Here is a 12,442-nt window from a genome sequence, read left to right as displayed (position 1 = left end):
TGAATTAATGTTTCAGCAATTGTTCATCAACTCAGAAATTAGGGGATTTAGGAAGAATCATCAAAAGGCATTTTTTAGTTTATGAAATTCACTACTAAAATGTCTATTTACATTTTCTCGTTAAATCGATTATCAATGAGATCATGAATTAATTTATGAGAAATTTTCGTAACTGAGGACATTCTCTTCACAAACTGTCTTAAAATTTTCTTTTCAGATCGATTATTAACTATATAATCACGCAATTAATAAAAAATTCACTAAAATTCATGAAATTTGCCCTTCATTCTTAATCAATCATCTTCATAATGAAAATTGCTAAGAAGAATTGCCAAAAAAAAATCTTTTCAGCACGAGAAATCCCCTCAAAAAAGTACTGAGGAATATTTCAAGAAATGTCTCGTATTTTCCCAAAGCCCACACTATCTCTAGAATCTAAATCCTAGACATTCCGGAAATAATCTGCCCAAGATGATCGACATTTCACCACATTGCTACAAAACTCTCATGAGCATGAAAATAATCACATTGAAGTGGAAATTGTCGTAGACATATTCAGTGGGATATCCAGCGAATAATATTCAATACTTACATACGCAAACGAAAGGATAATTGAGAAATAAAAATTTACATTGAATACTTAAACCGAAAAACCCATCAAGACAGGTTTGAGTGAAAACGAAGTAGAGTTCGTTTCCATAGGTGAGCAGGAGGGGATTTCATAATTATTCTTCATAAGCCCAGGGGAATTCTCTAGATCTCGCAATCTCCATTAATTGAACCCTCACATTCATTAGTTTACGATATTCCTAGAAAACAAATCGAATATTTGATGAAAAAACGTGAATTCTGTTGATATTTCTCTCCATAAACCCTGGAGTATCTTTGAAACTAGTTGATTCATCAAAAGTTGTCTTCAGAATTTTTTTAACCCCTCGAAATTCTCCACAAAAATCGGTTCTAAACTTGACCTTCAAACCCCCTAGTTCCCAGATATTCCCAAAAAACTGAAACTATTCGCCCAAAAAGAATTTCGTCGTATGTTTTCATCAGAAAATCTCCAATAACCCTCCAAATTCCCCCTGGCCGCTCCCCCTACCAAGATATTCCTCTAGCCCCCCTGTACCCCCCCTATAGTTTTTAATCTCATAGGTGAGCAGGAGAGGATTTCATAATTATCCTTCATAAACCCGGGGAATTCTCTAGATCTCTCCATCTTCATTAATTAACCCTCACATTCATTAGTTTACGAGATATTCCTAGAAAACAAATTGAATATTTGATGAAAAAACGTAAATTATATTGATATTGCTCTCCATAAACCCTCGAGTACCTCGGAAACTAGTCGATTCATCAAAAATTCCCTTGAGACCTTTTCAAATCCCTCGAGATTCTCCACAAAAACCTCTTTTGAAATTGACCTTGAAACCCCCTAGTCCCCTAGACACTCCCAAAAAATCCAAAACTATTCATCCAAAAAGAATCTCTCGGATTTGTCCATCAGAAAATCGCCAATGCATCCGAACCCAATCCATTCATCAAAAAATCCTGAAATTCCCCCTGGCCCCTCCCCCTACCAGTTTTTTTTATCTCATAGGTGAAATCTATCCTTCATAAATCCATCCACCCTTCATAAATCTAGGGGAATTCTCTAGACCTCTCAAACTCCCTCAATCGCACCCTCCCATCCACTAGTTTCCGAGATATTCCCAGGAAACAAATCGAATATTTCATGAAAAACCGCAAATTATTCGATTCATCAAAAGTTCCCTTCAGAGCTTTTCAAACCCTTGAAATTCTCCCCAAAAACCTCTTTCGAAATGGCCATCAAACCCCCTAATCCCCTAATTTCATCGTATATTGCCATCAGAAAATCTCCAAAATCTCCAAACCCCATCAAGTTATCAAGCAATCCTCAATCCTCCTAGCCCCCCTTCCAAGAAATCCCCTAGCCCCCAGAATCCCCCTATAATTCCTTATCGCCCGTCATTAAAACCGCTGAAGCCCCTTCCGGAGAATCCCCCAGAGAACGAAGTAGTTCTCTGTGTCCAGGGCTGCCCCCCCTGAGCCCCCTGCCCCTGGCTCCATCTCTGTCCGCCCCCTGCCCCCCCTGACATAGTCCAGATTCCAGAATTACCTCCCCCCTGCCACCTATCTTTGCTCCCCCCATCGTCCCAGGGGTCTCTAGCATCCTCTGGCAGATCATTCCAGTCCTCCTTACTCCCTTCCCACATCTTCCCACCCCCTCCACTCGAGAACCCCTCCTTTCCCCTACTCGACCAGATACTGTCACTGGGGGGCCCTCCCCCCCCACTCCACCTATTTTCACTCAAACTCTGTTTGGCAATCCAATTGTCGTCGACCCTAGCTGCAGGACCAGATGCCAGACCCCTGTCTAGGGGACCCCTATCTAGGAGCCCCCTGTCTAGAGCCCCTCTCTCTAGGGGCCCTCTGTCGAGAGCCCCTCTCTCTAGGGCCCCCCTGTCCAGAGCACCCCTGTCTAGAGGCCCCCTGTCTAGAGCCCCCCTCTCCAGGGGTCCCCTATCTAGGAGACCCCTGTCTAAAACCGCCCTCTCCAGGGCCCCCCTGTCTAGAGAGCCCCTCTCTAGGAGAACTCTATCTAGAGAACCTCTCTCAAGAAGCCCTCTCTCTAGAGCCCCCCTATCTAGGGGACCCCTATCAAGAGACCCCCTATCTAGAGGCCCAGCCCTTCCGACATCACTTCCCGATTGAAAACTCCAGCTGGAATTCGCCTGTCTCTCCCCCTGTCTCTCATTCTGCCTCTGCCAGTTGCTCTGCTGTTCCACAGCACCCCTAGTCGGTATATCCCAGTCATCGCCAAACATCGGAGTCACTGTTGTTGCCAGTTGCCTTCTAGGGGGCGATGCTTGCCTCCTAGGGGGCGATAACCCCCTCCTAGGGGGCGACAAACCCCTCCTCGGGGGGGACAAGCCCCTCCTTGGTGACAACTGTCTCCTCACGACCTCGATCTGTTCAATCGTCGTCGACCTCCTCTGACCCTCAAACTCCCGCCTAGGGGGGCTCAACTGCCTTCTAGGGGGCGACAGAGCCCTCATGGGGGGGCTCAACTGTCTGCGTGGTGAGGTCCTCCTCATCGGTGGCTCCTGAGGCCTCGGTGAACTCCTCCTCCTCACCCCAGGCGAATAATGTCTTCGCGGGGGGCTCAGCCCCCTTCTGGGACTCAGAGCCCTCCTAGGGGGGCTTGGCCCCCTCCGGGGGCTCAACCCTCTTCTGGGGGAGCTCCCTCGCCTCGGTGACACTCGATCAGACCTCTTCGGGGATCTCCCCCTGACTCCAGCCCCCCACTTATCTCCAGCCCTGTCGTAGGGCTTCTCCCTTCTATCTCTCTCCCCTCCACTCTTCCTGTCCCTCACAGCGGAGTAACCAGTTGGCATCAGCTGATTGGGACTCGCTGGGGGTATATTATCGTATCTCCTCGATGCCGAGTCATTGAACTTAGCATTTGGCGTCGTAATGACGATGTCCTGGCCCCCTCTGCCCTCCACAAAACTCCCCTTCAATGGTACGTCATTGTGGGAGCGATTGAGGGGGGCCGAGCCCTCCGGTGGTGCTATTCTGTCCCAAACCGATCGTGGCAGCTGATTCTGCATGTTACTCGTCTGCTCAAGCGCCAGATTGAGAATCTCCTGGAGTTGACGAGCTGTTGATGGATCAACACTCGACGCCAATTTCTGCTTTGCTGCTTCCAGAATTCTCTGCTGCTCCCTCACCTGCTGCGCCAAATCTGGCTCCGAGCGATTGTGATTCAGCCGGGATCTCAGGTCGTTGGGATCAGTTATAGAGGGGCGTATCTGCTTAGCCGGGACCGATATCTTGAAGGACTCGCACTCGCCGTGACCTCTCTTCAGGGGTTTCTTCAGAATTGATTTTGATGGGCGAGAGGGACGGGGGGGAGGGGGATTTTTCGAGTGCGAGGACTTGTGGGAGGGCTTGGGGGAGGTCTTGTCGTGGAAGGGATTCTTCACGAGGGTCTTGTCGGGCAGGGAACGACGAGGGGGTTGACGTTTTGCTGAAGTGCCCCCTTTGGAGGTAGAAGTCGTCTTCGGAGTTGTGGATTTCTGGGTTGGCCGGGAGGTCTCGGCCTTCGAGGGTGATCTCTGGGGCTTTTCGGCCTTTGAGTTGTTGGAGATGGGCTTCGGGTGGATCAGCGATGACGCCGGTCGACGCTCCATCAAAATGGCGACCTCGAAGTGCTGACCCGTTGGTAGTGTGTCCACTACGACTGCTTTTATGGGGACGAAGGGCCGGCCCAGGGCTGGAACCGAGGGATTTATCAGCTCCAGGATTGAGCGGATTGACTGCTTGGCAAGAGTTGTCACCATCACCACTCGACGGAGTGTGGGAATCTTACGCAGGCCCCAGATCACGTCGATCTTGCGGGCCACTGATGTGTTGGCGTTTATCACTGCGTAGGTCTTTCGATTTCCCACGGACTTGGCCAACTTTGACATGGATTCGGGGGAATCCCCCATTATGAAGGTGGCGTTCTTTATTTTGTTCAGGTCGCACGTCATCTCGGCCTCTTCCACTTCTGATTGCGAGTCCAGACCGATGACTTTTTCACATTTCTGAAAGGTGGGGGTATTAGTAGGGGGTTTGAAGGGGTGGGGGCAGAGCTGGGGACTTTTTTTTTAAATGGAAATTGAGATTTTTTTAATTCAGTTACGAAGTGGTGGGTTTTTTATGAATAAGATTCGGTTTTTAGGGAATATCTCGGAAGCTGGGGCGGATAGCAAAATTTTTGTTATAACCTTTTTTGGAGAGCTGATTGAGAGCTACCAAAAATGTCATTACGAAAATTTCGGTATCTGCATTAGATTCGGAGATATTACTCAGCGAAGAGCTAAGTTGACTTCAATAGTTTTAACGCTTCATTACTGAATTAAAATTTTTATTTTTTAATTGAATTCAATTTTTCCATTTTTAATTGTGAAATAATTGTATTTGAAATTGTCTTTTAGGGGTTGTTAAACGCGAAAATGATATAGTGCTTTGGATTTCATTTTAATTTTCGATTGGTTTGTGAATGTGAAATCGAAATGTTGAATATTTATGGTGAAAATTCAGTTGTTTCTCGATAAAACCCAAAATATGGGCAGAATCGTTAAATTTATAGAAAAATATTTCCAGTTTTTATTAGAGCACTTGGAATTCTTTACAGATAATTCTCTCAGATTATCTATTTTATTTTACTTTCTGGGTATTTCGAGAAATATGGAATAGAAATATTTGTTATTCACAGAAAAAATTGAAATCTCTCTCGATAAAACCAAAATATCTCCAAAAACAATAAATTCATGGAAAATGGCTTCATCTTTTTTTAGCCCTTAAAATTCTTCGCAAAAAATTCTCTAATATCTTCTATTTGATTTTTCTAACACATTATTTCGAGAAGTGTGAGGTGTAAATATTTGTTCATCAAATAAAATTCAATCCTCTCTCGATAAACCCCTAAATATTTCCAAAACCAATGAATTTATAGAAAATTTCTTCAGAATTATTACTTCTCAAAAAATTCTCTTAAATTTCCCATTAAATATTACCATTCAATTGGTTTAATGAACATAAAATTATAAGTATTTCTCTGAATCCAACTAATTTAACACTATTTCATTTGCAATATTTCATCAATTAAAAATAGAAATCATTTCAAATAGATTTTTTCTCATAAATAAATTGTTAAATATTATTCCATCTGTCATGTTCGATGATTCAGGAATATCAATGAGTTCTGAATATTCGAATAAGTAACCAAAATAGTATTCACCCAGCTCTGATCGTGAAGTGGTAAAACAGAGGGATTTCAAAGAAAATTTCAACAAAAAATCTTCTCCATCTTCACCACTTCACACTAGGACAATTAAAATCCATGAATTACCGAAGCTAGCATCAGGCAGATGAGCCCCAGCCCACACCCAACCTCGATAACAGTAGTCTCTGGCGATGGATCCAGCAGATCTCTCACTGCTTTTCCCAGCTGTTCAGCTCCAGTAGTATTCGACCAAAAATTTGTTTTCGGTGCTAACTGAATCTTCAAGTCTCCGACTGTTTCGTCGAGTGCCTCAGCACCGGAGAGGAAAATTGTCTGGGTGACAACTGCACCATCGATTCTAAAAAGATGATTTATAAGTCAACAGTCGACGTGAAGAGTTCGAATAATTTTTTTTAGTGAAGTCAAAACTCGATGAATATTTCTACGAATATTTCTTCATTCAATTTTCCCTCAAGTCCATTAGGTTTGAACGTATTTGGTGAATAATTTACATAAAATTTTGTCAGCTGACATTTTTTAAAATTCCAATTTATTTCTTAAGGGACGGTTCATCCGGAGAAAATACTTTTTCGTTTTTCAAGAAGAAAAAGAATTGAAAATATTATTAATACCTCAAGAAATAAAAAGTTCCTACCCAAATATTATGCATAAACTTTATTTATTAATGCTAATTCTATGTTTGGTGGTCCTCATATATGTACCTAGTCTTTTATTACTCTACAGTTGAGCACTTTCTCCCTAAAATTCGAATAGTTTCATTTTTTTCTACGGTATCTGTTTATTTTCCATTCATTTTTGGAAATTCAGTCATTCTGTTTGATAATCGATCCATTGAAAATGACTTTTCATAATTAAGAAATGAAAATTTGTGATCATATTCAAAAAACTATTTTTTTAAAATACGTTGGAGATTTTCCTGGACTTCATTTTTCTATTAAAAAAATTTTAATCTCTAATTTTTAGCGGTTGAAGATAAATTCGACCTATAAAATCGGATTCCTCAGGAAAAATCATGCGGAAAATACTATTTTTGAATTTTTTTTCTGGAAAAACAAAAAAAAATTCCCTCAGGGTGAACCTCACGGAATGATTTAGACAAAAATTTGAAATACATCTCTTTCTGCTAAAACGGTTTTCAAAAATAATTCCCTCACTATTTTCGCCTAAAAATACTATTTTTGAAATTTTTTTCCTGGAAAAACAAAAAAAACATTTCTCGTGATGAACCTCCGCTTAAATATCTTCCAAAGGGAGTGATTTAGACAAAAGATTTTAATTAATTTTAAATGAATAAATTCTGAATAAAATTTGAAATAGTTTATTCCTCAAACATAAAATAAATTTTCTGCCAAAAGTGTTCCCAAAGAAAAATCCCTCACAATTTTCTCCTAAACCCTCTCACCCTCAAGTTAACTCCCCAATGAATAAAAATTTCCAACCCAAACAATTTCAACTTCACTAAAAATCACCAATTCTCTCTCCATAATTTCCAAAAAACTTACTTTGAAGTAGTCTTGCAGTAAAGTGATTTAACTTTGCACTCCCTCCCCTCTCCACTCTCGAAAATCCCCTTGAGCTCCTCCATCCTACTCTGAGATATCTCTTTTCCCGTAGCAAAGAGCATGAGTTCATCATTGCTATTGCTACGTACAAGCAGCCACAGCCACGTCTCCCTTCCATCAAAACTCTCTTTATCATCATCTCCCGTTGATTTTTTATCATCTTCATTTGTTGTCTCGGTGTTGATGAAGTCCTCAAATATCTGCATGGATAATCGTAATTATACCTAATGACCTCACGCCATCAACTAACTTCACTCTTTTCATTTACCAACAAAACTGCACTTTAAACAATTTAAAAATACCAAACAATCAATAAATAAATCGACAGAATAATCTACTGAAGTAAAATTAATCTCATGAGGTTGATTTCCTAACGATTTTCCTCGATTTATTAATTGACTGTCAATTTATTCCTCCACAGGAGTGAATAAAATTCATAAAACTCTCACTTTACGCTTTTGTTCAATTAAATTTTTGAATTTCATCAATGATATTCATCATTCAGTGATCAGATGAAGTGATCGTCCAGGGACAGATGGAAATCGATGAATTTTTTTAATTAAAAATCATTTTATCCTGCAATATCGTTTTTCAGTTGCACATTTCCTCTCCTGAAGGCAATAATACTCGTACCAACATCCTCCATAAAACGGAAACGACCAAAATTAATACTTTAAGTACTAAAAATGGTTTAAATTCCACTTTTTTCAGTGAATAATAATCACTCAATTATCCTGCTGATTACTGCTGCTTCCTCTCCCAAAAAAACAATCAAGTTTTTCGGAGACCAATCAATCAATTACTGAATAAATTGAAATGATTTCTTCATCTCCTGGATTTTAATCGGACTCACATCCAATTAAATTATTTCCACTCCATTTAATTATCTCCATTATCCATTAATCTGATTTTCATTCTCTTGTCCCATCTGTCCCCTTTATTTAATTGTGAAATTCTCATTGTTCTGCATTGCTGTGAAATTATGTATTTTTTTCATTTATAATTTATAAAATGAAATTGTACCTTAACAGCATGCATAACAAATGGTGGATTGGTTTGCAATGCATTGGCATTGGAAATCGAATCACCAGATGGTGCCAATCGCCATACTGTTTTAACAATCTTGGTAACAGTATTGTCATCCTTGTTCTCCTCCTTCGTATCGCCTGTTTCCTCGAGAGGCTTTCTAGTGCCTAAACATTCGGGATTACATTTTATAATAATTCGATAATTCACATTATTTGACGCAAAATAAATTCAATCGCTCGCAAATTATTCAATTATTAACGTAAATGAAGGAAATTACTCTGATGCTTCAAGAAAATTCGCAGCTCATTCGTATTTTTTTGAAACATTCTGATTAAAACGCTTTTGTCACTCGGTTTTTCGAGCTGAATAAAAATATTGGTGGAGGTGACTTACGGGAATGTTAGTGGAAAAATTGGGGAAATTATTGACTCACATATGAACTTCCAACGATTGGTGTGGGGTCTGTCCAGGGGACATCGACGAGGGGGATCTAGTTTACATACTGCTGTTGAATTTTTCTTTGCTTGCTGTTGGAGGTACTCTTTGTAGCAGGGGTAGGAGAACTCGAGGACTCGGGCGAGCTTCGCCAGCCTGTCTTTTACGGTTTCAACCTTGGTGTTGAGCTGAAAATGAGATTTGAGGATTAAATTTGGAGGAAGAGGGAAAAAATATCTTGTAATAATATTTTTCGGAATTCCTCCGTTTTTGTGAGATGAATTATCAATTGGGTTCCTTTTATTTATTAAATTACTCTTGTTTTTTTAATAATTTCATTAAGGGGAGACTACTATGAGTTTTAAAAGTCGTGGGTTGTTGAAGTGAGACTTTTCATACGTTGAAGATCGATTATATAGATCTGAAAACGAATAATTAGTGCAAAAAAATTTTTTTTTATTGTTCGTTTGCCCGAAAACGCTTAAAATGATAAAAACAGTCCAGCGCCTCCAATTTTTGAGCTACAAAAGATTTTTTTTTCAAAATTTTTGATAAAATGTGTGGAACAACAATTACGAGCCAGTTTTTTGGAATTCGACTCCTACACAGCTGATTACGGTTTTTTTCATATAAAAAAATTCACTATTTGTGTAAAAAAATACTAAAAAGAAAATTTAGCCATGTAAGAGGCGCATTAAAAAAAACTAGCTCGTAATTGTTACTTCACATATTTTTCCGAAAATTAAAAAAAAAACGCTGGAGCACTGTCAGCTGCCAACGCTGAGCCAATGTTGACTTTCAAGGTTGAGGCAATGTTGCTTGTCTCCATTGAGACAGTGAATATCTCGAAATCTAAGGGAGATAGTGAAATGTTTGTCAGAACCTTTTTTGTAGAGCGAATTAAGGGCTACAAAAAAGGTTCTGACGACAATTTCGTTATCTCCCTTAGATTCGGAGATATTCCTCGAAAACTCAGGCAAGGGCCACCTCGACTTGAACAATTTTACCACTTCGCTACTGGAATTTTAACTTTGAAGCAGTGTTGGCTTCCAACGATGGATCAATGTTAGTTGCCAATGTTGGCTATAAACGTTGGAGCACTGTCAGTTGCCAACACTGAGCCAATGTTGACTTTCAACGTTGAGGCAATCTTGCTTGTCTCCATTAAGACAGTGAATATCTCGAAATCTAAGAGAGATAGCAAAATTTTTCTCAGAACCTTTTTTGTAGCGCGAATTGAGGGCTGCAAAAAAGGTTCTCACGATAATTTTGTTGTCTCCCTTAGATTCGGAGATATTCCCCGAAAACTCACCTAAGGACCAATTCGACTTGAACAATTTTACCATTTCGCTACTGAATTTCACTCACTTTCTCCTCATACCACTGATGCTCTGGATCGACCACCTTCTCCTCCTCCATTTTCTCAGGTTTCACCTCCTTCCCATCGTCATCACCTGCCTCACTGATGGCAGGGTCATCAGATTTATCCGGCTCGAGGAGAATAACGTCAGGACAATCATCTGAACCGTCAGGCGGCTTGTCCTCATCGTCCTTCGAGGGGCTGTCCTCCTCGTTGGGCTCCAGACCGAAGCTCTTGGCGTCGAGCACAATGTTCTCAATCTCAGTCAAGTGCTCCATAACATCTTGATCGTTCAGCTGATCTAGGCCAAGGTCAGTGGTGAAGTCTATGTCCTCACCGTCTGCAGTCTCCATGTTCGAGTCGTTCTTGTCCGGTTTCAGGGGGCTCTCATCGCTCGGGGGAGTGTCCTCTTCCCCCAGACACTCGTCCAACACCTGGAAGTCCTCCACTTCGAAGGATATCGCTTCTGAATCGTCTGGAGAGCAGAAAGCATGAACTATTTGACTACAGAATAGAATACTGAATTGTTTTTCGATAAATAAATATTATATAAAATTATATAAAAATCTCTATCTCTATTAAACTCAGGTACCAGTCTATTATGTTGAATACTTATTCATATTGATTCATGCTCCCGACTAACTTCTGACAGAACCTGGGTTAAACTCTGTCTAAATCCTGAATAAACCCCGATTAAATCCCGGCTATACACTGATTAAACCTTGATTGAACCTCGATTAAACCCGGACTGAAAACGAATTCGAGTCTTCAGAGGGTCTGAATGCAGAATCATTTTCCAGAACAAAATAATACGCAAAACTTTGATGCCCTTCAACTGACGATAGTACTCCGACATGAAAAAATAGAAGAAGAGAATAGTGAAATAAGAATTTAAAAAAGAGAAGCCATTCCGAAGCAAATTGCTAATTTATTAGCAACAATAACTACACATTTGGCTACAGAATAGAATACTGAATTGTTTTTCGAGAAATAAATATTATATAAAATTATATAAAAATCTCTATCTCTATTAAACTCAGGTACCAGTCTATTATGTTGAATACTTATTCATATTGATTCATGCTCCCGACTAACTTCTGACAGAACCTGGGTTAAACTCTGTCTAAATCCTGAATAAACCCCGATTAAATCCCGGCTATACACTGATTAAACCTTGATTGAACCTCGATTAAACCCGGACTGAAAACGAATTCGAGTCTTCAGAGGGTCTGAATGCAGAATCATTTTCCAGAACAAAATAATACGCAAAACTTTGATGCCCTTCAACTGACGATAGTACTCCGACATGAAAAAATAGAAGAAGAGAATAGTGAAATAAGAATTTAAAAAAGAGAAGCCATTCCGAAGCAAATTGCTAATTTATTAGCAACAATAACTACACATTTGGCTACAGAATAGAATACTGAATTGTTTTTCGAGAAATAAATATTATATAAAATTATATAAAAATCTCTATCTCTATTAAACTCAGGTACCAGTCTATTATGTTGAATACTTATTCATATTCATTCATGCTCCCGACTAACTTCTGACAGAACCTGGGTTAAACTCTGTCTAAATCCTGAATAAACCCCGATTAAATCCCGGCTATACACTGATTAAACCTTGATTGAACCTCGATTAAACCCGGACTGAAAACGAATTCGAGTCTTGAGAGGGTCTGAATGCAGAATCATTTTCCAGAACAAAATAATACGCAAAACTTTGATGCCCTTCAACTGATGATAGTACTCCGACATGAAAAAATAGAAGAAGAGAATAGTGAAATAAGAATTTAAAAAAGAGAAGCCATTCCGAAGCAAATTGCTAATTTATTAGCAACAATAACTACACTCATTTATCCAAAAATGCAATTATCCACATATTTGTTATCCCAAATATCCCCCGAAAACCCCAAAAAATTGTCCAGATCATCATCATCATCAAATCAGCAGCGAACTGCTAAAGCGGTGCAAGTCAATTTCGACTATCGACCAGTTTTCAATGAATATCTCGGAGCCTAAGGGAGATAGCAAAATTTTTGTTATAACCTTTTTTATAGAGCCGACTGAGTGCTACAACAATTGTGATTACAAAAATTTCGCTATCTCCCTTAGATTCGGAAATATTCGCCAAAAACTCAGCTGGGAGATGAGTCGACTTGAACCGTTTTACCACTTCGCTTCTGAAATTCTTGATTCACCCCATGGGACTTCCAGCTGTGCCAAGCGCCCACCCCCC

General features: G+C 40.0%; 1 protein-coding gene across 1 annotated transcript in view; it reads right to left on the bottom strand.

Annotated features, from left to right (window-relative positions):
* Positions 1-1,098: 1,098 nt before the first annotated feature.
* LOC107041573 overlaps positions 1,099-12,442 on the bottom strand; it is an 11,936-nt gene continuing 592 nt past the window's right edge. Inside the window, exons 2-7 of the mRNA XM_015262175.2 lie at positions 10,210-10,676; positions 8,840-9,029; positions 8,401-8,570; positions 7,318-7,577; positions 5,921-6,152; positions 1,099-4,610 (exon numbers count right to left, since the gene is read on the bottom strand). Coding sequence (XP_015117661.1) covers positions 1,977-4,610; positions 5,921-6,152; positions 7,318-7,577; positions 8,401-8,570; positions 8,840-9,029; positions 10,210-10,676 — 3,953 coding nt within the window. The 3' untranslated portion in view covers positions 1,099-1,976. The remainder of the gene's footprint in view (positions 4,611-5,920; positions 6,153-7,317; positions 7,578-8,400; positions 8,571-8,839; positions 9,030-10,209; positions 10,677-12,442) is intronic.

Source organism: Diachasma alloeum, unplaced genomic scaffold (assembly GCF_001412515.2).
Source record: "Diachasma alloeum isolate Michigan unplaced genomic scaffold, Dall2.0 Dall_scaffold_00368, whole genome shotgun sequence".
NCBI classification, from domain to species: domain Eukaryota; kingdom Metazoa; phylum Arthropoda; class Insecta; order Hymenoptera; family Braconidae; genus Diachasma; species Diachasma alloeum.
The sequence above is the reverse complement of the archived record's forward strand: the minus strand, read 5'-3'. Positions and strand labels throughout refer to the sequence as shown.